The sequence below is a fragment of the Zootoca vivipara genome, chromosome 15 (assembly GCF_963506605.1).
Source record: "Zootoca vivipara chromosome 15, rZooViv1.1, whole genome shotgun sequence".
NCBI lineage: Eukaryota > Metazoa > Chordata > Lepidosauria > Squamata > Lacertidae > Zootoca > Zootoca vivipara.
Window position 1 is genome coordinate 15,517,859 of NC_083290.1, and position 23,251 is coordinate 15,541,109.

At 50.1% G+C, this 23,251-nt stretch overlaps 1 protein-coding gene and 1 non-coding gene across 2 annotated transcripts in view; one reads left to right on the forward strand and one right to left on the reverse strand.

Moving 5' to 3' along the window:
• RNF43 (ring finger protein 43) overlaps positions 1 to 21,126 on the forward strand; it is a 49,956-nt gene extending 28,830 nt beyond the window's left edge. Inside the window, exons 2-9 of the mRNA XM_035139371.2 lie at positions 1,440 to 1,562; positions 7,310 to 7,384; positions 10,177 to 10,308; positions 10,555 to 10,656; positions 12,058 to 12,213; positions 12,780 to 12,882; positions 16,173 to 17,627; positions 18,360 to 21,126. Of these exons, the coding sequence (XP_034995262.1) occupies positions 1,440 to 1,562; positions 7,310 to 7,384; positions 10,177 to 10,308; positions 10,555 to 10,656; positions 12,058 to 12,213; positions 12,780 to 12,882; positions 16,173 to 17,627; positions 18,360 to 18,403 (2,190 nt within the window). The 3' untranslated portion in view covers positions 18,404 to 21,126. The remainder of the gene's footprint in view (positions 1 to 1,439; positions 1,563 to 7,309; positions 7,385 to 10,176; positions 10,309 to 10,554; positions 10,657 to 12,057; positions 12,214 to 12,779; positions 12,883 to 16,172; positions 17,628 to 18,359) is intronic.
• Positions 21,127 to 21,751: 625 nt separating this feature from the next.
• TRNAT-UGU (transfer RNA threonine (anticodon UGU)) lies at positions 21,752 to 21,826 on the reverse strand. Its single transcript has one exon. It is a non-coding gene; the product is annotated as a tRNA-Thr (tRNA).
• Between the last annotated feature and the right edge of the window lie 1,425 nt (positions 21,827 to 23,251).

Consider the following 23,251-nt stretch of genomic DNA (forward strand, 5'->3'; position numbering starts at 1 on the left):
CCAAGTGGCTTAAATTTGGTATTATGGAGAGCTCTGGGCGATGAAGCAAATGGCTCAAGTTGTGCTTCAAAGCTGACCAAACACTGATTAGCACACATAAAACCGTTCCTGCCATTTGACAGTGCAGGCTGTGAAAATGGCTCATTTCGTGGCTTGCATTGCATCCTTGCCAGCAGAGTTATTTTGGGCGGCCTTGAGGTTTACTGACTCCCAATGTGAGGGAGGGACCTCTGGAGCCTCCGAGGACCTGCTGTGACCAGCTAGCTAGGCATTTCGGGGCTAAAGTAACTCACCATTGGAGTGACCTTGAGTCCTCGGTCATTGATTCCAGCACACAGTGAAACAATGGAACAGTGAAACTCTCTCCTGCAGGTGACAGTAATGGCCGCACTCTTGGATGGCTTTAAAAGAGGATAAATTAATGGAGGCTGTTGGTGGCTAATAGCTCTAATGGCAGGAAATGCTCCTGAATACCAGCTGCTGGAAGCCACAAGAGATTGGAATAGTGGAATCCCCTCTTATGTGAGGCCTTCCTTGCACGATCTGGAAGCTGCAGTTAGTGCAGAATGCTGCAGCGCGATTGCTGAAGAGACTGAGATCCTATCAGCGTATAGCACCTCTGCTCAGAGATCTGCCCTGGGTGCCAATTTGCTAATGGGTCAAGTTCAAGGTTTTACTATTGGTATGTAAAGTGCATAACAACACGGGACCAGTTTGCCTGTGAGATCGTCTTACCCCATTTACACCCAGTCGACCGCTTCAATCCGCGGAACTGGCACTGCTGCAGGTGCCACATAATACCCGTTCTGCCTTTGTAAGAAACCCATCTTTTAGTGTGGCAGCACTTATACTTTGGAACTCCCTGCCTCTTGATATCAGGCAGGTGCCTTCATTGTACACATTTTGGTGCCTGCCAAAAACACTTTTGTTAGGGCAAGCCTACCCAGATGTTTAGAAAGTTGATGCAAGTTTTAAACTGCTTTTAGTCTATAATTATTTTAATTATTTTAATTAATTTGTTATTAATTATTCCTATTGATAATTTTATTGCTTTACCTTTTTTGTAAACCATGGTGAGGGCTTTTTTCCAATCAAGTGAAGTATATATTTTACGAAACAAATAAGACAAGTCTAGCTAGTGCCCTCCAGACGTTGTTGTACTACAACTCCCATCACCCCATATCATTCGCCATGCTAACTGCTGGAGCTTCTGGGAGTTGGATTCCAGTAATGCCAAGAAGGCGCAGGTATATAAACCAAGCTATGGTAGACATTTTGACAAAGCTCTAGGTCAAGTCTGTTACATTGTATACTTAGTTGCCTTTGAAGTGTTGCTGCGTACCTCGCGGCTTCACCTAATACAGTACAGTACTGTACTGCAATGCAGTTTTTCCTGCCGCATCTCCATGGTGATTCCCCCTTCCTTTCTCTCTCCGCAGTTCCACCCCCTGTCTCTGTGCAACACCAGCGAGGATGAGCACACGGTCCCAGGATTTGTCTCCATTGTCAAACTGGAAGGGCCCAACCGAGATCCCCACCCCTGCCTGTCCTTGGCCAACAAGGTATGTGTGTGCACGTCCTTGCAATCAGAGCAGACCTGACAATCTCCTTTCCTCCTACTTTGCAAAACTTCGTGATCAGCTTCCCACACAGCGGCTTCAATCTGCATTCCATTTGCATCTGCTAAATTTATATGCATAGATGGTAAGTTAAGAGGGCAGAGGCCCAGGGTCCCTCCAGCACTGCCCTTTGTTGCATATCCGGCTTCCCTGTAAGCAAGGTAAAATAGCTCTCCAATTCTTCATAGGCTCTGTTTCCTTGGGATTTCGGCTGTGAAAAGGCAGCGCAGTTTGCAGCACCATTCCTGATGGAGTCCCTGATCAGTCCCTGGTTTCCAGTTCACTGCCAGTCGCTGGAAATCGCAGGATGGGAGAGATGTTGCTGCTGCACCCAGGGCCCTCTCGCGGGTTTCCCATGGGCATCTGTTGGACCACTGTGAGAACAGGATGTTGGGCCAGATGGGCCCTTGGCCTGATCCAATGAACTTAAGGGACTCCCTCCCACTGGAGGCAGTGGTGGCTACCACCTTGCATGGCTTTCAAGCAGGATAGGATAAATTCATGGAGGGCAATAAGGCTATCAATGGCTACGATGGCTATGCTCTGCCTCCCTGCTTGGAGGGAATAATGCTTCTGAATGCCAGTTGCTGGAAGTTACAGAAAAAGGAGAGTTGCTTTTGCAGGGTTTGGCCGCTGTGAGAACAGGATGCTGGCCTAGATGGGCCCCTTTGGCTCAGTCCAGCAGGCTTTTCTTATATTCAGTAGAACAATCTCTTACGAACTTTGCACCTGCAAAAAGGCTCCGCGTAATGTTCTACAGGAATGCTGCCTCTTTCTTCTCCTGCTAAGCCCCGAGAGCGGAGCTTAGTGGATCAAAGGGAATGTGCTAACCAGCCTACCTCATGCAATTCGGCGCAGTTCCTCCGAAAGGCCTATTACCCCGTGCTTTGCAACACTTTGCAACAGCCCTTTCCCTCGCCCCCACTGCCTGCACAAGCAAGGGTAAGAGTTCCTCTCCTATTAAACCGAGCACAGGATCGATCCTGCGGCCAGGAAAGGAAGCTGTGGGCAACCAGTTGCGCCCCCGGCGGCTTGAGATGAGAAGTGGGAGACCTGTTTTCAGCAGCAAGCTCGTTTCTCGGATGCCTGCAGGACCTCACCTGCCCGAATCCGCGAATCTGGAGCTGCAGGATAGCTCGGCTCGAAGGTCTTGCCAGTTGCAAGCTGGCCAAAAGATTTACCTGCACCGCAGGGGATTCTTTAAGCATTGCTGTATGAAGAGACTGTTTGGGGCGAAGGCAATTTGGATGTAAGAGTGGAGATGGGGAGTGGAGACTTTCAGAGAAGTGTTAATCCACCCTTTGGGGTTTTTTTAGTAGCTGGCAGGAAAGGGCCGTGTTCGTGTGGGTCGCTTCATGGCAACCTTGAGCCCTCCGGTTCGGTGTGGCTCTTTCTCCGAGGGTAACCCTGGAGCCCGAAAGTGCCGCCTCCACCTTTGATCTCCCAGCTGGGAAACTCTGCTGCTGACCTCTGACCCCTCCGCTCGAGGCAGGCTCTGCAACTGCCAAGCCAGCTTGCTGGAGCGATTCTGGCAGGTACCTGCTTGCACACGCACTCCAAGGAAGCCCAGATCAAAGGCAGCCGGCAGAGGCATGAGCTAAGATCGTTCAGGCCCTGCACTTTGCTAATCAGACTTCCTCTCTTCCTTCCTAACCAGGCAGCAGTTAACTACTTCCTTGCCGGGATTTGGGCACAGGGACTGTGTGGAGCTTAGAAAGGGTGAGGGGGTCTCTCTCTCTCTCTCTCTCTCTCTCTCTCTCTCTCTCTCTCTCTCTCTCTCTCTCTCTCTCTCTCTCTCTCTCTCTCACACACACACTCCACTGGCTGAGAGAAAGCTTTCTGTACTATGCATCGTTCTGGCTGCCTCGCCTCAAAGAGGATATGGCAGAGTTGGAAAAGGTTCCGAAAAGGGCCAGCAAAAAATGATCCAGGGGATGGAGAGACGAGGGGATGAGGAATGGCTGCAGCATTCAGGACTTTTTAGTTTAGAGATAAGGAGAGCACGAGGCGGCGTGGCAGAAGCTTATAAAATGACAGGTGGCATTGGGGGGGGGGGAAGGCCAGTCACTGTTTCTCAAACTAACTTACCTCACAGGGTTGTTGTTGTTGTGGGTATTAAATGAGAAAGGAGAGAACCATGTATATGCAGCAAGTAAGTAAGTAAGTAAGTAAGTAAGTAAGTAAGTAATAAATTGGAGTGGAGTGGGTTATTTATTTGCTATTTGTTTCCACAACACCCTGGGAGAGTCACCTGGACAGGCTGCAAAACCCAATTCATTGCATTTTTTAATTGCATTCATATCTCACCTTTTTCTCTCCCGGGAGCTCAAAGTGGAATACATTGTTCTCTCACCTCTTCCTTTAACACCTCCTCACAACAACCCTGTGAGGTAGGTCATGGTGAGAAGCAGTGACCGTCTCCCAAAATCACACACAGTGAGCTGTCAACTGGGTATGTTATGGGATTTGAACCCTTGTCTCTCCCAGGTCCTAACCACTGGCTCTTTCCTAACTCTGGCAGCAGAAAAGTTTCTGGGGAATCAAGGCTGGAGGTGGGGGTGGGGTGGGGAGAAAGAGATCCCAAATTGGGAGGCCCTTCTGGGCTTCAGAGTTCTCCGGCTTTGGGAAGAGAGAGGAGCTGTTGGGTTAGCTGCGGTGTGTGTCTAATTGCAGGGAGGGCGTAAGCCAGGAGTGCCACCCGCCAGCCTCTCTCTCTCTGCCTCCTTCTCAGATGGGTCTGGCACAGCCCAGGAGTGGCCCTCTCTCTCTGCCAGCATTTCTTAGCAACAAGATCTGGGCTGCTCAGTTCCTCCTCACCCTCCTTCCGAACCCCCACCCCTTTCCATCTGCAGAAGAATGTAGATTACAGGCTGCCCTTTGCATTAAATTTCCCCAGCGGAGAGGAGGAGTTGCCACGTGTCGTCCCACGGAAGAGAAGGCCCCTTTCAAACCACCAGTTGTCAAGGGCTGGGAACGCCGTTCCTGATCTGAAACCCCATCCCTGTAATTCCCCCCCCCCCAAAGGAACAGCTCTGAGCCTTGCAGCAGCATGGTCTCCATCAGTACTCCTGAGCATGTGCAGAGAGCATCAGCTCTAGTATCAGCACCGGGCACTTCCATCAGGGCTTGGATGCTGGATTTAAATGTGTGTTTCATGCCTTTTTAACTATTGATTCTACTGCTTCGTGTTTAGTAGTGATGCCTCGGAGGTTTGCCAGCTGCCTCAAATCCTAATTTGGGAGACGGATGGGCTATAAATGCATTAAATTTATTTATTATTGCATTTATACCACCCCACCTTTTTCTCTCCAAGGCGCTCAAGGCGGCCTGCACACTGTTCTCCCTCTTCCTCATTTTAATCTGCACGACAACCCTGTGAGGTTGGTTAGGCTGAGAGGCACCTAGCAAGCATCACTTCTGAGCAGGGATTCAAACCCTGGTCTCTCCGGAGTCGTGGCCTGACGCTGTAACCACTACACCGCACCGCTATTAATAACAATGATAACAACCGTAACCTGCTGCGACCATGTGCGGAGTGCCCTATGCCTTGAGACACGGCTCTGCTCCAGAGCTAACTTCTCTGGCCCCGGAGAACCTAGAGTGAGCAAAAGAAAGCGAGTGCCTCTGAGGACGTGCAGAGGTTCCCTTTGGTGGGCCCTGAGAAGGAGGCGCGAGGCGGAGTTGGGGTTCTGCGACAGGGCTCTGTTTTGTTTGCTGCCTCCGTCTGAAAGCAGGTCTCCCGCCCCGGCTCCCTCTCCGCACCACGGCTGGCGAGAGGCCCTGGCGGAACGGCTCAGGCTGCCCCGGGCTGCAGCGAGGCTGGCCTACGCTTCCCAATCCCCGGCTTTGATGTGGAGCCAAGCGGGTGGTTTCTCTGGGGCCTGGCGAGGATCCAGTGCCAATGGGAGGCGGGGGAGGGAGGCAGGTGAGCCGGCTGGCCAGGGAGGGCGGAAGGGGACTTGAGGTAGGCCCGGGAGTGCCAGGCGTTTGCAGGGTGAGGGCGCTTTGCTCCACCAAAGGCAGGAGCAGCACAGAGCAGCCCTTTGTTCCTGCAGACAGGGCAGGGCAGGGAGCGGAGGGGAGGGGAGGGGGCCGGCCGACTGGCTGGCTGGCTGGCTGGCATCAACAGCCCTCCTTGGAACACCGTTGTCCTAGCCACACCTGGCTAGCCCTCAGCGAGGGGTGGCAGGGCTCTGGCCCACCAGGAGGCAGGGAAACGGGGACCGCTTTCTCCCTCTTGGGGTCTGCTTCGTGCATTGCACAGAGATTGGTGGTTTTCCTGCCTTTGTCCTGCCAAATGAGAACCAGAAAATCGTAGAGTGGGAAGGGATTCCCCCCCAGGGTCATCTAGCGCAGGCAAGGAGAGAATCGCAGCAAAGTCTTTCTCTCAGCCCAGGTTTGCTGGGTTCGGCTTGCTCCCCAGGGGGGTAACAGCTGGGGTGGGAGTCAAGTTCAACCGCCGACCGCACGGCTCTCCCTTTTTCCCATTTGAACATTTTAAACCAGCTAGCACGGGGAGGCTTATTCATTAGCCCGTCGAGCAATTCTGCGGTTGTATTATGTATATGCAAAACAAAGCAAATGACTTTATTAGCCTGGGAGAATCAAAGAACCGACTTGCTGGGTTTCACCAAAGCCCAGTGTCTTGTTCCCAAGAAAGGACAGTATCTGGGAAGCCCATCATGAGCAGGGCAGGGAGTCAAGAGCCCCCCCCCCCCATGGTTAAAACCACGCTCAAGGAGCCTTGCAACATGAAAAGCTTTCAGCGACTGCCAAAATATTTAAAAAGTAGCCGCGGGCGATAAATAAAAGCACTTCAAAATGTACGCGGCAAAATTAAACCACCCCCACTTATAAGTCAAAATGAGATCTAAAATTAAGGAGACCAAAAATTAATATCCGTGCAAAATCAACACCTCCCAAATTAAATCTTGACCCCAACGGAAAAGAATTCCTAAGCTATACACTGCTCCAAGAGTCTGCAGGCATCCTGAGAGGCAGGGCTTGAAGGACTTTGAGCAAAGATGGCGTCTTTCACCCAGCTGGCTGCCCTCAGGCATGGCAGGGGATGCTGCCCTGTTGCCGGCATTGAAGGAAGAGGCAACATGGAGTCTGGCTGGCTTCTGTATGTGGAGTGCTGCTGGGAATGCGGCTGCCTCAGGGGACAAAATGTCTTGGGCTGGCCCAGGTTCTGTCTGACACCAGAAGAGCATTGTGGGTGGGTGGGGGGAAATGTCAGGCCCTTCAGGACTTTGTATACGGCCCTCAGGGATCTCTCCAGGCTACACCCTCCTTGAGTGCTTTTGCCTGCTTGGGATGTGTCCTTCAACTCTGGCTTGCTTGGAAGGAGGACACAGAGGGTGGGTGGGTGTGAGAGAGGGAAAACACACCTGCTGTGCAAAAGTAAACTTCACATTCGCTGCTCCACCCATGGTTGCCTCCGGCGCCATCCATTCCTGGCATGCGGCCCCCATAAGGCTGCCAAGAAGGGAATATGGCCCTCGGGCTGGAAACGTTCCTGCTGCTCAGGCCGTGATAGAGTTGCCCAGGGGACCACAACCACTCAGCAGGCTACCTGTGCCCTCCCTGTGATTCCTGCACTACAGAGGGTTGGACTAGATGCCCCTTTGGACCCCTTCCAACTCTTCCATTCTATGATTCCCTGATTCCCCTTTGCTCTCTTTGGACAGGCCAAGCTGGCAGGGGAGAGAGGAGCTCGCGCCGTCCTGTTTGACATCACGGACGACCAAAGTGCTGTCGACCAGGTAAGGAGTCAGCTGTCCCCCCCTCTTTCTTTTTATGTTGTTCTCTCATTTTTTACAATTTTGCCAGGAGGCCAACAGCAGGTGGCGCCAGAGCCAATGGCAGGCAGAGCCAACTAAGTCTAGTGTTGTCCCCATCCTTCTCTCTGGAGGAAGAGAGGCTGGATGAGGGCTGGATGAGAGCAGGTTGTGCTTGATGAGCAGCTCCCTGTTCCTCCTGATGAACCTTCCCTCACTGCTGCTCACCAAGGCAAGAGTCAATGAATAGGGGGTTTTGTGTTTGCAAAAATGTCCCTGTTGTTAATCTTCTGTATTATTTAGGGCAGATCCAGACTAGCTATGTACTGTATATTCAGCACATGTTTAAAGCACATTGCTTCCCCCAAAGAAACCTGGGAAATGTAGTAATAATAATAATAATAATAATAATAATAATAATAATAATATATTTGTACCCCGCCCATTTGGCTGAGTCTCCTCAGCCACTCTGGGGGGCTCCCAATCGAATGTTAAAACAATACAGCATTAAATATGCCGTAGTTTGCCTTTCATAGAGCTGGTGCTTTGCAGCAGAAAAAGAAAAGAAAAATACAATTCTCAGGACTGGTGGGGTGTCACGTGCTTAAACCATAGGATTTCAGAGCTGGAAGGGACCCTGACAATCATCTAGTCCACGGGTAGGCAAACTAAGGCCCGGGGGCTGGATCCGGCCCAATCGCCTTCTCAATCCGGCCCGCGGATGGTCCCGGGAATCAGCGTGTTTTTACATGAGTAGAATGTGTCCTTATATTTAAAATGCATCTCTGGGTTATTTGTGGGGCATAGGAATTTGTTCACCCCCCCCAACAAAAATATAGTCTGCCCCCCCCCCCACAAGGTCTGACGGACAGTAGACTGTCCCTCTGCTGAAAAAGTTTGCTGGCCCCTGATTTCTAGTCCAACCCCCTGCAATGCAAGAATACACACTCTCCCATATGTGGGCTGAACCTCCAACCTCGGCATCATCTGCATCACACTCTAACCCAGGGGTCAGCAAACTTTTTCAGCAGGGGGCCAGTCCACTGTCCCTCAGACCTTGTGGGGGGCCAGACTATATTTTGAAAAAAAATGAATGAATTCCTATGCCCCACAAATAACCCAGAGATGCATTTTAAATAAAAGGACACATTCTACTCATGTAAATACATGCTGATTCCCGGACCGTCTGCGGGCCGGATTTAGAAGGTGATTGGGCCGCATCCGGGCCCCGGGCCTTAGTTTGGGTACCCCTGCTCTAACCAACTGAGCTACCAGCGCTGACGCAAAAGAAGCCCCGACTTTTCAAACCGCTTGGCTTCCCACAAGCTCTTTTGTTCCTGCCTTCAGACCTGGTATCTTCCTTAGCTCAGGCCTCTGTTGTGTCGCTGCAGTCTACCTGTCCAGGTGGCCGCTCACCTTCTCAGCTCCTTCGCTTCTGGGCCACTTTGCCCTGAGATTCTTTGCCCTTTCCCGTGTGCGTTGTTATTATCAGTGTATTTATTTATCGCATTTATATCGCACCTTTCCCTCTGTGAGTTCTCCTCATGTAATGCCCACAAGAACCCTGTGAGGTAGGTTAGGCTGAGAGGCGGTGACTGGCCCAAGGTCACCTAGTAAGCTTCGTGGCCAAGTGGGGATTCGAACCCTGGCCTCCAAGATCCTAGTCTCACACACTAACCACTACACCACACTGACTCCCAGTTCCTAAGGAGAGGGAGTGTTTCTCCTGGATGATGGGTGACTGGTTTTCCAAGCTCAGCCTTTTAAACTTCTGCCTGTGTGAGCAATGAGGATCCAGAGGAGATGGTAGGCAGACCTGCCCAAAACATTTCACTGCCCGAGGCACAGAAGTCCCTATCCACGGCTTTCTCACCCCCCAGGCAGGGAAAATGTAAATGAAACCACTGACTCTGTGCTGCCCCCACATGGCAGTGCCCAAATTATTCCACCTGAGGCAAGCGGCTTCATTTAGGTCTGGTGTTTTGGCCTGGCGTTTTCCTGTAATGAAACCCGGCGGTGTGTGCAAAGCACAATCTCCTGCGCTGCAAGAAGTGCCGGGGCTCAAATATCTCTAGGTAACCACCAGGGAATCTGCACTCCAGATCCAGATTGTGTGGAAGATTCCAGACAGACAGACAGACAGAGAGAAACCTGACTTCTTCACTCAACACTTAGTTAACTTGTGGAACACCCTGCCGCAGGAGGCAGTGATGGCCACCAACTTGGATGGCTTTCAAAAACTGGACAAGTTTATGGAAGAGGAGAGGACTATTGGTGGCTATTAGCTCTGCCTCCATGGTCAGAGGCAGCAATGCTTCTGAATGTCAGTTGCTGGAAACCGCAGGAGGGGAGAGGGCTCTTTTGCTCGGATCCTGCTTGCTTCCCAATGGGACATCTGCTTCACCGCTGTGAAAATAGGAGGCTGGACTAGATGGGCCTCCCCTTGGCCTGATCCAGCAGGCACTTCTTATGTTCTTAATTCTCAGCCTTGGGCATCAAAATACATCGAGCCGTCCATGGCCGCTGTGCTTCTTCTCACAAAAAAACTCCCAGGTTACCTGTGCAAGCATTTTTTTTTTTTGCTAGGTTGGGCAAGGCCACAGCAGAGCTGCGAATCTCGAACCCAGGCCTTGCCTGGGCAGTTGGCTGGATGGGATTCCTGGAGTTGTCCTCAAGCAGGTCACCTGGGGTGTGGAGTGGGGTCCCCAGCGCCCAACACTTCGATCTGTGGCACCTGGTGACATGCAGCTCTCACCGCAAAGGTTGTCTCTCCACAGCTGAGAAATCCGCGAGGGCTCAGTCACCCCGTTGTTCTGATTTGGGGCCACGATGCCGAGCAGCTGATGGGCGTGGTGAACAACAACCGAGAAGCCCACGTGAAGATTGAGGTGAAAGAGATGGCGGCCTGGGTGAGTTCTTACTGCTGCACCTCTCTCGACCCCTCTCTGTGCAATAAGAGGCGCCCTCTTGTGGGCTCCAGGTGCATGAGAGTTCCAAAGCTTGGGAGCAGCCACCAAGAAGGCCCTCTCCTGCGTCCCCACCAAGTCCCCCAAAGATCCCAGAGCCTGGGCAGGTTTAAATGGGAGAAGACAGTCCTTAAGATAGCCTGGAGCTAAGCCAGGTAGTGTTTATCTAACCTCTTCTCTCTCCAACAGCCTGACTATGATGTTTGGATACTCCTCACCGTCATGAGCACCGTTCTGGTGATCGTTTTAATCTTCATTGTCCGTACTCGTTGTCAGCCAAGCAGAGATCGGGTAAGAGCCCTCGGACAGAGGCCAGTCCTATTCTGGACACCCCAAACGGCTTCTCAAGAGCCCCTATCTATCTGTGCCAATATTCTTCATGCCTTGCTCAGATCAGTGACCGGTAGAGTCCCAGACCCACCTGCCCACCTGCCGTTGGAATAGGTATCTGTTTGTCCAGGCTTTTGAGACATGAATGTTTACAGAAATTTCTGCAGCTGGTATTGCTTTGTATTTTTTTATTTTAGAAATGCATTTTTAAAGGTTTTATTTTAATACTGTTCCCTGCTCGGAGCTCCCATGGGAGGAAGGGCAGTAAAGAAATGGAATCACTCAATCAACCAGCATATTTTCAACAAGGCAAGAGTCAATGAAGAGGGGATTTTGTGTTTGCAAAATGTTCCTGTTGTTAATCTTGTGTATTATTTAGGGCAGATCCACACTAGCTATGTACTGTATATTCAGCACACATTTAAAGCGCATGGCTTCCCCCCCAAGTATCCTGGGAAATGTAGTTTGCCTTTCGCAGAGTTGGTGTTTTGCAGCAACCTTAAAAAAAAAAGTACAATTCCCAGGACTGCTGGGGTGTCATGTGCTTAAATGTGCAGTGGTCCTATTAGTATAATATAGATGCTATTTGTATATATTGGAGTTATGTAGCTTGCTGTTGTAAAACTCCTGGAGTATGTATCTTTGACCCGAAACAAGAACATGCACATACATTTCTGCAAACTTCGTCAGCGAAACTGCTTTTGTCATTCTGCCTGTACCCGGGATGGCAAACCATTGGGCCCTAGAGATGCCACTGGACTCCCATCATCCCCCACTGAGGACCAGTCAGGCTGACCACTGGGAATTAGCATTCAACAACATCTGGACAGCAACGGCTACCCGCTCCCTGTTACGATCCATCATCTCCTAGCCTGGTGCCATATGTCATGGCACCAGCTTGTCAAAGAGGGCACCCTCCAAATTCTTGCAGTATGTCATTGTTGTGAGCCTGGCTCCTAGTAAAAGGTGACTTATTAGCGATTTGAGCAGTAGGTTGGTGTTATCTCCCCTAACAAGATTGTGCAGAGCCAGCTCTCATTGAATCATAGGTCCCTTGAGTTGGAAGGGTCCTTTAGCCCACCTTCTGCAATGCAGGAATCCCAGCTAAAGAATCTCTGGCAGATGGCCACCCAACCTCTGTTTAAAAACCTCGGTGGAAGGAGGTTCTTGGCATTTTGTCTTGCAATTACTTGGATTTCAACAAATACTTCCAGAACTGAGCCACTTTCCTGCCTGTCCACCAGGTAGATTCATAAAATCGTAGAGTTGGAAGGAATCCCGAGGGTCAACTAATCTGACCCCCCTGCGTATGTTGGCTCTCTTCCATTTCCACTCCCTCAACTGTCCGATTTGCCCCCGCAGACTAACGTGCAGGAAGAGACCCTGCAAGCCATCAACCAGCTGGCCACGCGGAGGTATCAAGCCCGCTGCCGGCAAGCCCCCACGGGGGACTCTGTCAGCACCTGCAGCTCGGCCCCCGTCTGCGCCATCTGCCTGGAGGAGTTCTCCGAGGGCCAGGTAAACACCAGCTCTTCCGCTCTCTGTGGGATAAATGGCCCCGGTGGGTTCTTGCAAATGAGCTTTTTTCCCACGGGGATCAGCAGAAGATGAGCTCCCAGTCATCTCCTTGGGGAGGCCCAGTTTAAGCAGTTTTGCAGTGGTGGCGCCCGACTCAGGTGGCTTTAAAAGGGGATTGGGCAAATTCTTGGAAGAGAGGGCTATCGCCGACCACCAGCCATGATGGCTTGCTCTACCCTCTATGGCCGGAGCAGTTATGCTTCGGAATACAGATTGCTGGAATTCTGTTGTGCTGGAATTCAGCTTGCTGGTTTCCCATGGCTGGCTACTTGTGAGAACAGGATGCTAGACTAGATGCCCCATTGGCCTGATCCAGCAGGCTCTTGCTAGGTTCTTGTGTGAGGTTTCCGATCATCACTTCCCAGGCAAGGCAGAAAGAATTCCAGTGGGATGTGCCACTGGAAACCAGGCAGTTGTACGACTCAGATCAGAACAACTGGTACTGCATTTCCCCTTGGAACTGGCAGCATTCCTCCCCTCTCCCACTGACTTCCCTTTCTCTGCAGGAACTCCGCATCATCACCTGCTTCCACGAGTTCCACCGGCACTGCGTTGACCGCTGGCTCCTTGAGCGCCAAACGTGTCCACTGTGCATGTTCAACATCATTGGTAAGATGGGGCAGGGGAAATGCAACCTCTGTGATTGCTGATGTAAGAATACAGGAGGACACTTGCCTGATCAGGCCAAAGGTCCAAGCAGCCCAGCATGCTGTGGCTGACCAGAGGTGTCTGGGAAGGCCAAAAGGAAATCAGGAGGCAGGAGCCAACACTGGCCCACTAATGCTCCCCAACAACTGGTATTCAGAGGTATACCTCCTCTGAACAGAGAGGTTCTAGTTTTGCCCAGTGAGCCCTTTCAAAGCAGCATAAGGAGATGTTTCAGCCATTGGTTCAGCCACAGAGCCAAGGTCTCAGCCATTGGTTCAGCCATAGACACGCACAGGCATATACATTGCCCCCAAAATGATCAAAGGGGTGGAGCAAGTCTCCTACGAGGAAAGGTTGCAGCATTTTGGGCTTTTCCATTTAGAGAAAAGGCAAGTAAGCAGTGACTTGATATAATGTTGTAAAATTATGCAATGACATGGAGAAAGTGAATGGAGGAAAGTTTTTCTCCCTCTCTCATCAGGGACATGCAATGAAGCAGAATGTTAGAACATTCAGGACAGATAAAAGCAAGCGGGGAACTTGAATGGCCTTCAAGGGGATTGGACAGATATTTGGCGGAGAAGGCTTTTGGTGGCTACGAGCCATGATGGTTATGTTCTGCCTCCATGGGTGGAGACAGTAATGCTTCTAAATATCAGTGGCTGGAAACCACAGGAAAGGAGAATGCTCTTGTGCTCAAATCCTGCTTGCTGGTTTCCCAGAAGAGGCATCTGGTTGGCCACTGTGAGAACAAGATGCTGGGCTAAATGGGCCATTGGCCTGATCCAGCAGGCTCTTCTTATGTCCCTAGGCTGGAAATGAGGTGCTGGATTTGTCAGGCTGGTTTATTCCCATAACATGGCTTTTCTGCTTAAGGCTATGTTTCACTGGTCTGTCTCCATGGGGAGAAACTGACCTCCCCATGCAGCCTGGGTGAAATGTATCAGCTGTTCCCAGTATATCCCGAGGGCTGGAATGCATCATGGGGGGGGGAGTTAACTAGTGGTGGTGTCCCCTCCCTTGGTTACGGATTCCCATGGAATCACTTCAAGAAAATTCGCCATGGTAAAACCTCAAATTCCAAGTGGGTGAGTGGGTGGAAATTCTTCTTGGTCTGAGCACAGAGCACATCCCTTCCTTTAAATGAGAGTCACACAGACATATCTAAAGATAACAGTCCCAGAAGCAAATACAGCTATGCAGAATATATTATTATTATTATTATTATTATTATTATTATATTAAATGTATTAGTTTTTTTGCTATGGCAACTCAAAACAACTTACAAAAGAGCATACATGCATTAAAACCAGGGAGGTGGAAATACTTAAAACATCCCACCCACTCTAAAAGGTCATAGATAGTTAAAAGCAAAGGTAAAGGTAAAGGGACCCCTGACCATTAGGTCCAGTCGTGACCGACTCTGGGGTTGCGCGCTCATCTCGCATTATTGGCCAAGGGAGCCGGCGTACAGCTTCCAGGTCATGTGGCCAGCATGACAAAGCCGCTTCTGGCAAACCAGAGCAGCACACGGAAACGCCGTTTACCTTCCCGCTGTAGCGGTTCCTATTTATCTACTTGCATTTTGACGTGCTTTCGAACTGCTAGGTTGGCAGGAGCAGGGACCGAACAACGGGAGCTCACCCTGTCACAGGGATTCGAACCGCCGACCTTCTGATCAGCAAGCCCTAGGCTCAGTGGTTTAACCCACAGCGCCACCTGGGTCCCAAGTTAAAAGCAAAAGGGCGGGTTAAAAAGGAATGTTTTTGCCTGATGCCTGAAGATATGTAATGATAGTGCCAGGCAAGCCTCCCTTGGGCAGCATTTCACAAACAGGGAACCACCCATGGAAGGGGCACAAGGGCCTCAGATGATAATCTCATGGTCCGGGTAGGTTCATATGGATAGAGGCAGAGAAGAGTGTTTATATATACATGTACTGTATGTATTTTTACATGTATGAGCTTACTTTTCCTTCAGTTTGCTCAAAGCCCCCCACTTCACCCTCACAACAACCCTGTGAGGTACGTTAAGCTGATAGAGAATGACTGGCTCCAAGGTCACCCAGTTGAGCTTCACGGCAAAGCAGGGATTTGAATCCTGGTCTCCAAGGCCCTACATACATGCATACCTTTATCTGTATGATGAGTTTCCATGGTTAAAACCATGCTGAAGGTGACTTACAACATAACAAAACACATAATTACAAACATAACAAAAGTAAAGGTAAAGGGACCCCTGATCATTAAGTCCAGTTGTGACCGACTCTGGGATTGCGGCACTCACCTCGCTTTACTGGCCAAGGGAGCCGGCGTACAGCTTCCGGGTGACGTGGCCAGCATGACAAAGCCGCTTCTGGCGAACCAGAGCAGCACACGGAAACGCCGTTTACCTTCCCGCTGGAGCGGTACCTATTTATCTACTTGCACTTTGACGTGCTTTTGAACTGCTAGGTTGGCAGGAGCAGGGACCGAACAACGGGAGCTCACCCTGTTGCGGGGATTTGAACCACCGACCTTCTGATCGGCAAGCCCTAGGCTCTGTGGTTTAACCCACAGCGGCACCCGCCACAAACAATAAATCAAACATCAAAAAGTACACCACCAAATTAAACAATTTACACAGAAATCATAAGATCTAAAATAAACATTCAAAAAATGATATCGAGAACAGCAGCAGCAGCAAAAAACAACACACACACACACACACACACACACACACACACACACACACACACAACACCGGCAACAAAAACCCCTAAACAACACCCCAGCCCTTGCTTGTGAAGAGATCCCATTAGAGCAGGGATGGGGAACATGCAATCCTTTGGATGTTGTCATGTTCAGATGTATTCACTCCTGTGAACCCCAACCAGGGATGGGGGGAGCTGGAGTCCAACAACATCCGAGGAAACAGTGTTTCCCCCATCACTGCCTTACAGCAGTATGGGAACTGGGAAGACAGTGCACCCTTCCTGTATTCCTGCCCAGCCCTTCCCCTTCTGCTTAGCCATGGGATGGAAGTTCTGGCCTAACTGCTGCAGCACATCGGAGGCATTCCGTGTGGGTATAGAAGGGCTTGATGGCCAGGCACCTGGGGGAGAAGTAGGTGGAGAAGTGAGAATGAAGCTGCTTGGCATCCCTTGTTTCCTGGGAGAAGGAACTTCTTGGTGGGATTACCCAGTTGTAAGGAGAGGGTTTGTTGGCGCTTAGAATCCCTGATTGAAATGGTTTCCTTCTCTCCCTCCCTAGACCGGGGTCCTTCCGCCTTGCCCAGGCATACCCACGAGGAGCCCCCTAACTCAGGACTGGGGCAGAGGCCCCGCTTCTTCCGGCAACACCCTGGGCGCGCCTTGTACCACTTCCCGCGGACGATCCCTCAGATGCCCCCTGGGAGCTGCTCTTCGACGCTCCCCCATGGGCACCCTTTCTTCCACTCCCCGGAGCTCTCCCAGCTGGATTTGGGCACCATGCATTACTTGCCCTATCGGCCGGTGGGCTTTGAGCCTCCTTGGTGTAGCCGCCAGCCCCCCCTCACCCGAGGCCTGCTGGTTCCTCAGCGCCAGGACTCTCTGGGCTGTGAGCCGGGCCTGCCCTCCCGCCGGACCTGCCTGCTGCAGCACCAGCCTTCCTGCCGAGGCCTCCGGGGGCCCCTCATGGCCAAGCCGAGCCGTGCCATTCCTCCGCACCGGGGTATCCGCCACGGGCGGCACCATCACCACCACCACAGCAGTGGCTCCGGGGAGAGTTACCTCACGGAGCCCAGCGGCTACCTCCCTGATGGACCCGGGAGTGACTCCAGCTCAGGTCCTTGCCATGGATCCTCCAGCGATTCCATGGTGAATTGCACGGACGTGAGCCTCCAGGCCATCCACGGAAGCTGCTCCACTTTCCGCAGCTCCCTGAGCAGCGATTACGACCCATTCGCCTTCTGTGGCTCCGAGAAGTCGGCCGCAGAAAGCTGCCCCACGCCCTCTCCGTCGTGGAGAGACCCACGGCCTCCGCCGGTAGACTCGGTGGCAGCAGGCCGGCCGCCGGTGGCCAGTAGCCATGTCCATTACCACCACCACCTCCACAGGCACCACCATTACGGACGGTGCCCCCCAGACTGTGCAAATGGCCAAGAACCCGGTTCGCGGAAGGCAAAACCTCCAAGGGCCAAGACAGGATCTCATGGCGCCCAGGCGCAAAAACGGACAGAGAAAATGCCTTCGTCAGAAGGCGGATCTGCCTCCCTGGAGGCCTCTTCAGCCAGACAGCCCACTTGCTTGCCGCAAAGACAGCCAGAGTTTTCCATAGCAGACAGGTCAAACCTCAAAGCAGCAGACAGTGGTGCTCTTGGGCCATGGACGTCTCAGAAACGCTGTTTGCAAATCCATCCCAGTAGAAGGAGATGGAAGTGCCCCCTCAAGGCTTCCCCATCCTCTTTGCCTGAAGACTCAAATGTGCCCCCTGTCTGCAGCGTCCCCCACCCTCCTGGTCCTGCTGCTGGAAGCTCCTCCTCCTCTGCAGAGGTCCAACCTCTCTTAGAAACTGGTCCCTCCGGGCATCATTTTGCAACCTCGTCACACTCGGCCACGGAGCCTCAGGAGCAGGCGGACAGGCTGGAATGCAAGGCCACGAGTCCTAGGGAATATCCGAGGCTGGACACCATGGGAAATGATGCCAGCTTTTACCTCAGCTGCCAAATTCTGCCAGAGCTTCGGGGTAAGTCTCAGGTCTGGGGGCTGGGCTGGGGAACCTGTTGGACTCCAACTCCCATCAGCATTACCCAGTACAGACAGTGGTCAGGAATGATGGGAGTTGGAGTCCAGCAATGTCTGGAGGGGCACAGGTTTGCTATCCTACTCCTTTAGGGTCACCTGCAATCTTGTCTTCCATCAGCAGTTGTAAACTTGACCCGACAGAAAACTGGTTTAGGGCCTCAAATATCTGAAAGACCACTTTCTTCCCTGCATAGCTTATTGGGTGATAAGAGGAGGGATTATTAGTAGTTTCTCCCCTCTCAGAAGCTTTGAGTGAGGGAGGTATGGTGACCCTGGAGAGGGCAGTCTCTGGGGCAACCCCTAAGTTGTGGAATTCCCTCCCCACAGAGGTGTGTCTGCTACCTGTACTATGCAGTTTCTGTCAGCTGCTGAAGTTGCGCCTCTTTACCTTGGCCTTTGAACACCTGAGAAGTATATATTAAAAGCACTCTTATCTTTATTGTAATCTCATTTTAACTGTCTTAATATTGTTGAAATCTGCCCTGGGACCTCATGCTGGAGGGTGGCTAAGAAATAATAATTTTTAAAAAATCACCACCACCATCTAGCATACAAATTGAGCAAATTCAGTGAAGATGATAGCATCACAGTACAACAATGAAAACTGATCCATCAAAGATAAACAATGTGGCGCATTCTAGTCTGGTTGCTCACCTTAATTTTCTAATTGCAGGATCTAAAGACGATATCCCAGATGTTTATGAACATTCGGTTTGACACGAGGTGAACTTATTTGCTGCGTTAGGCAGCTGCAGAAAATTCAAAAAACGGCGCAGAAACTCGGCGAAGAGAATGGACTTTCTGACTTTCCTTTCCTGCCCGCAGTGTGGTTGTCAGTCGTAAGAAGCTCCTTGTCCACGCAGCCCCTGCCTCATCCACTGTTAATATCATGGTTATGCATCTTGCTCCCTGCCTGCCTAACCTGTATGCAACATTTGACAAACATAAGCTGCCAAGATCACTTGCCCATTTTCAAAAAAGTTGCCATCTTTCTGGGGTAGGAGGAGGCTTGGTCCTTTTGTTCCTGGTGTCAGGAGGAGCCAAATCATTCTGAAGTTCAAGGGCGGAGGGGGGAAAAGCTGCTTTCCGCCCCTTCACTCTGCAGCTCTTTGTAAGTTTGGTAATCTGTGTACTGCTGAACACCAAAATGAAAACCCCAGGTAAATCCACTCCCCGCACAAATCAGGCACGATGCAGTGCAGTTTTGAGGTCATGCAGAGAGATCAGCCCATCCTGGGTCCCTCTTTCTGCCATTGTGTGGGGTGGGGCACCCAATGAGGTTTGGGTTCAAAGCAAATGTAATTTGTAAGGATCAAGCACATAATTCCCTCTCGCCAACCTGACTTAGCATCCTGTTGGGAATCCCCCTGCTCCTGCCCACTTAAGAATGTTCTTCATCTTTTCAGTTTTGCACCAGATTCAGATGCATGGGAGGAACTCACACAAGCTGCCCTGCCAACACCCTGGAAAGCGCAATGGTGGCACAGGAGAATTTCAAACCTGCATTATACTTTTGAGTTATGTGGGACTCTCATCAGCCTCATTGTGGCTGAGCCAGTCTCTGCTCAGAGTTTCTTTGAGTTGCAAATATCATCAGATGCACTAACTGTGCGTCATCTTTAGGGAGGCTGGATCCATATACCGCTCAAAGGTTGAGCCAGCGATACCCAGGCGCTTCCTAGCTGACTTTGCAATTGCCCCAAGACTTCAGTTCTTCACATGGTAGTCCCACACCAAAGATTTAAATCCTGTTAATTTTGCCTTTCTACCAAAATATTATGCAAGCTCCCTCTTATACTATTGCCCACGTGGAGGAGCTTTTATTTCTTGATATCCAAGCACACATTGGTGAAAAATCCAAACCCCTGCAGAGTATTTCTATTCTGCTTTAACTGAGGAAGATAAGGAGTTGAGCTTGGTAGTTAGAGCAAAAGTTTGCATGTTTATGTTTTTTTACATGAGGACTTATTGCAGCTACGAGGGAATACAAACTGGTATTTAGCAAGCAGTAACACATCCCCATGCAAACAGCTGCTTGGCTGGAAGGCTCTCATCTCGACACAACCTGCTTACTCAGTGGCACAAAAATGCTGTGGTATTTTACCAGTTTATAAATGATTGTCTGCGTTCACACAGAATGTTTGGGAATGTGGACAACATTGTTATGAATAATCTAATGTGTGGCAAAGAGAGGCACAGCTATGGGTTTTTCGTCACTGAGAAATGAAACCTGAAAGGTAATATATCTGTGGTCACACCTCAGGGCATGTCCACACCACGGAATTAAACCAGTTTAACAGTTACTAACACTGTGGACTGTGATTCTGCAATTTTGTTTGCTATACTACCATTTTGCTGGATTCTCTGGATTCTTCATTCCTGAGATGTATTTAAAAGCATCATCTCGTGCAATAAGGGCTTGAGTTTCTTTTGGCTGAGGGCATCTGAATTTTTTGGCTAGGAGACAAGAAGAGGGTGGCCTGATCAACATTTCAAAAACAAAGGAGCACCCTAGAGCAGCAGGGCATGTGGTCTAAGGATCAATCACTGCCTTAATAGTGAAGTTATTTGAAAACAATTGCCAACCTGGTGCCCTCCAGCTGTGGCTGATGGGAGCCATGGTCCAGAACATTTAGAGGGTGCCAGGTTAGCAAAGCCCATTCTATGGGGTGGCTTCCATTTTTCCCATGCTAGGAGTACCTGTTGAATGGAGCACAATTTATCTCACGTGTAAGAGGGAAGTTAAAATGAGTACATCTTTCCTTTCCTTTCTGTTAGGGTTACTGGAAAATATCTTCAGAGCCAAAATGTGGCAATACAAAACGGCAGAGCTCCTTTTGATGTTTTGAAATCTTCTCTCAAAGGAGTTGCAAAGCATGGGTGTCATTTTGACTTCAGTTCTGTTTCAGTCAAAATCAAAACACACATTGTTATTAAGGGGGGATAAAACTACAGGATACAGTCCAGGGCCGATAGCTCCAAAGTTAAAGTTATTACAAATGGGCAACCAGCAAAGGGGTTGGATGTTGGCACCGTTCCCCCAAGATGCTCCTGGAGGTCTGCTCCTGGTGGTCTGCTCCTTCCTCCTGGAAACCTCAGACCCTTTGAAATGTGAACGAGGAATTTATTTTTGTACTTTTTAATTACATTTCCTGAGTCTACATTGCAGGCACTTGGGTACTTTTGTAAACCAAAAAAAGAGAGGAAGAAATAATGTTTATGTACATACGTATGCAAAACGATATATTTATGTTTAAGAGATAGAGATTGTTTGAATATGGGGATGTGCTCAAACCTATTTATTTTGCTAATATATTTATCCACATGTGAAGCTCTTCATGTGGCCGTTATTTTTTTCCTGTATAAAGTCACTGGGTGCCTATGTTCAAGAAGATGCCTCTTCCTCATTCCTCAGAAATAAATTATTTTTAATCTCTGTACATTGGCGTCTAAGTTGCATGAGATAAAGGGCTAAAAATGGATCTGGGATTGGTTTGGTCTTGTGTGAAAAGGGCAGGGGGACAGTAAGAAAGTCCTTCTAAGGATTCCTGTGTTAGCAGCACACTGAAACAGCCCCACCTCTGCTAAATATCCTGTTCTGCTGGGGATTTGGGGCCTGGAGGGCAAGTGGTCAAAGATAACAGAGCCTCATTCAGGGTGAAGCTATCCATCAGGACCTTTGCCTGTTCCCAATGGGCCCTCCTAGCTGGGAAGAGTTGTAGGGACCCCAAGGATGATGGAAGAAGCACCATGCTCTGTAGAAGTGCTGAGGATTCCTCCTCAAGTGGGGCATCATCTACATCGGAGTCCACCTCAGGCCAACAATGGGGATGCTGGGAGGCAGAGGACATGACTCTATAAACAGCACACAGCTAAATCTCATGGTGCACAGGGTTGCACAGTGGTGTAACACCTCCGTTTGCATTATTGGGCCATAAAGGATCATATAGTAAGCTGCCTTATACTGAATCAGACCATTGGTCCATCTAGACTAGGTCACTATTGTCTGCACTGATTGGCAGCAGCTCTTCAGGGTCTCAGATGGAGATCTCTCCCAACCCTACCTGGAGGTGCCAGGGATTGAACTTGGGACCTTCTGCACACAAAGCAGACGCTCTGCCACTGAGCTACAGCCCTTCCCATTCAACCACATAGGTCAGATCTGGCCCTCTTCTAGCCTGGTGTTAAGGAACACCCCAAATTCTCCATCTAAAACCTTGCCTCTCCTGCCTCAGCTATTGGGCCGTCTTATTCTTCCAGTCCAGCCCATGTGTCTTTATTCAGGAGTAGGTTCCACTCTGTTCAGTTTAGTACAGGGGTCCCCAAACTTACATCGCCGAGGGCCAGTGCCACCAGCGCCGATTGCGCTGCGGGTCGGAGCGTGCGGGAGCGTGCACCCATACGTGTGCACGCACGCGATTTCCAGTGCACTTCTGGGTCGCTGGAATACCGGAAATAGCTTGTGCGCATGCGCATGGGCCTCCTCCGGCATGGAAGTGTGCCAGAAATGATGCTTGCACATGCGCACAAGCTATTTCTGACACTCCGGCAACCCGGAAGTGGGCAGCCGTGCTGCACCGCGCCGTTAAGAGCAGGCGGTGGCAGCGGGCAGTGGGGGTCGTCGGGGGCCACATTAAAAAGCCTCGTGGGCCGCATCTGGCCCCCGAGCCTTAGTTTGGGGAAACCTGGTTTAGTATTACAGCTAGGTATCCCCTATTTATCTTTCCAAGCCCCAAGAAAGTGCGTGCATGGAATCCATCTGCTTAATTAGAAGTAAGCACCACTGAACACTGTGGAGTGTTTAAGTGAATATGTACAGGGGTTCTTTATGTGTGTGAGAGATATATATGCATCAAACCATTTTCTGTTTTCTGAGATAAATGTTTTGTGGGGAAAGCTGTTTCAATTTTATCACAAAATATCAATGTACAAAGTAGGGGCCAATAACAAATTCAAATATTTTTTTAAAAAAATAGCGTTAAAACCCTTCTCCATTCTATTTTTTTTTTACAATTTGCTTCAGAACGTCCTTAAATAAGCTGGTCTGGAGTTCTTAATGCACCTTTAATATATGCATACATATTATATATGCATAATGTACATATTTCTAATTTCTGAGTTATGCGGGGAAATATTTTTTTAATCTCAAAACGTTAAGTTTCTCAACATACAAAAAGTGGAAAAAGCCAACGTGAAGTTATTTTTTAATAATAAATAAATAAATACAGTAATGGGGATAAGAGGGTTCCCCTCCTCCCCCCACAAATTCCAATCAGGACCATTTCTGGTGTTCTTTTGTTTTTAAACTGATTTCGAATAACCTACAAAATAGAATTTAAAAACAGGTTCTAGCCTGTCCTTTAATTTTTAAGACGATACAGTTTCTGTGAGGAAACTTCCGCGGAGGATACACTCCCGAAGGGTTTTTATTTTATTTGGGCGCGAATCTCCTGTCCCCGCCTCCGCCCCCGCCTCCTCCTCACTTTACAACCACAACGGTTGCTACACCCAAGAAGGCGCACGCGCGAGAGCCGGCGTCGGATTAAACGACAGTCGCGCGCCGTC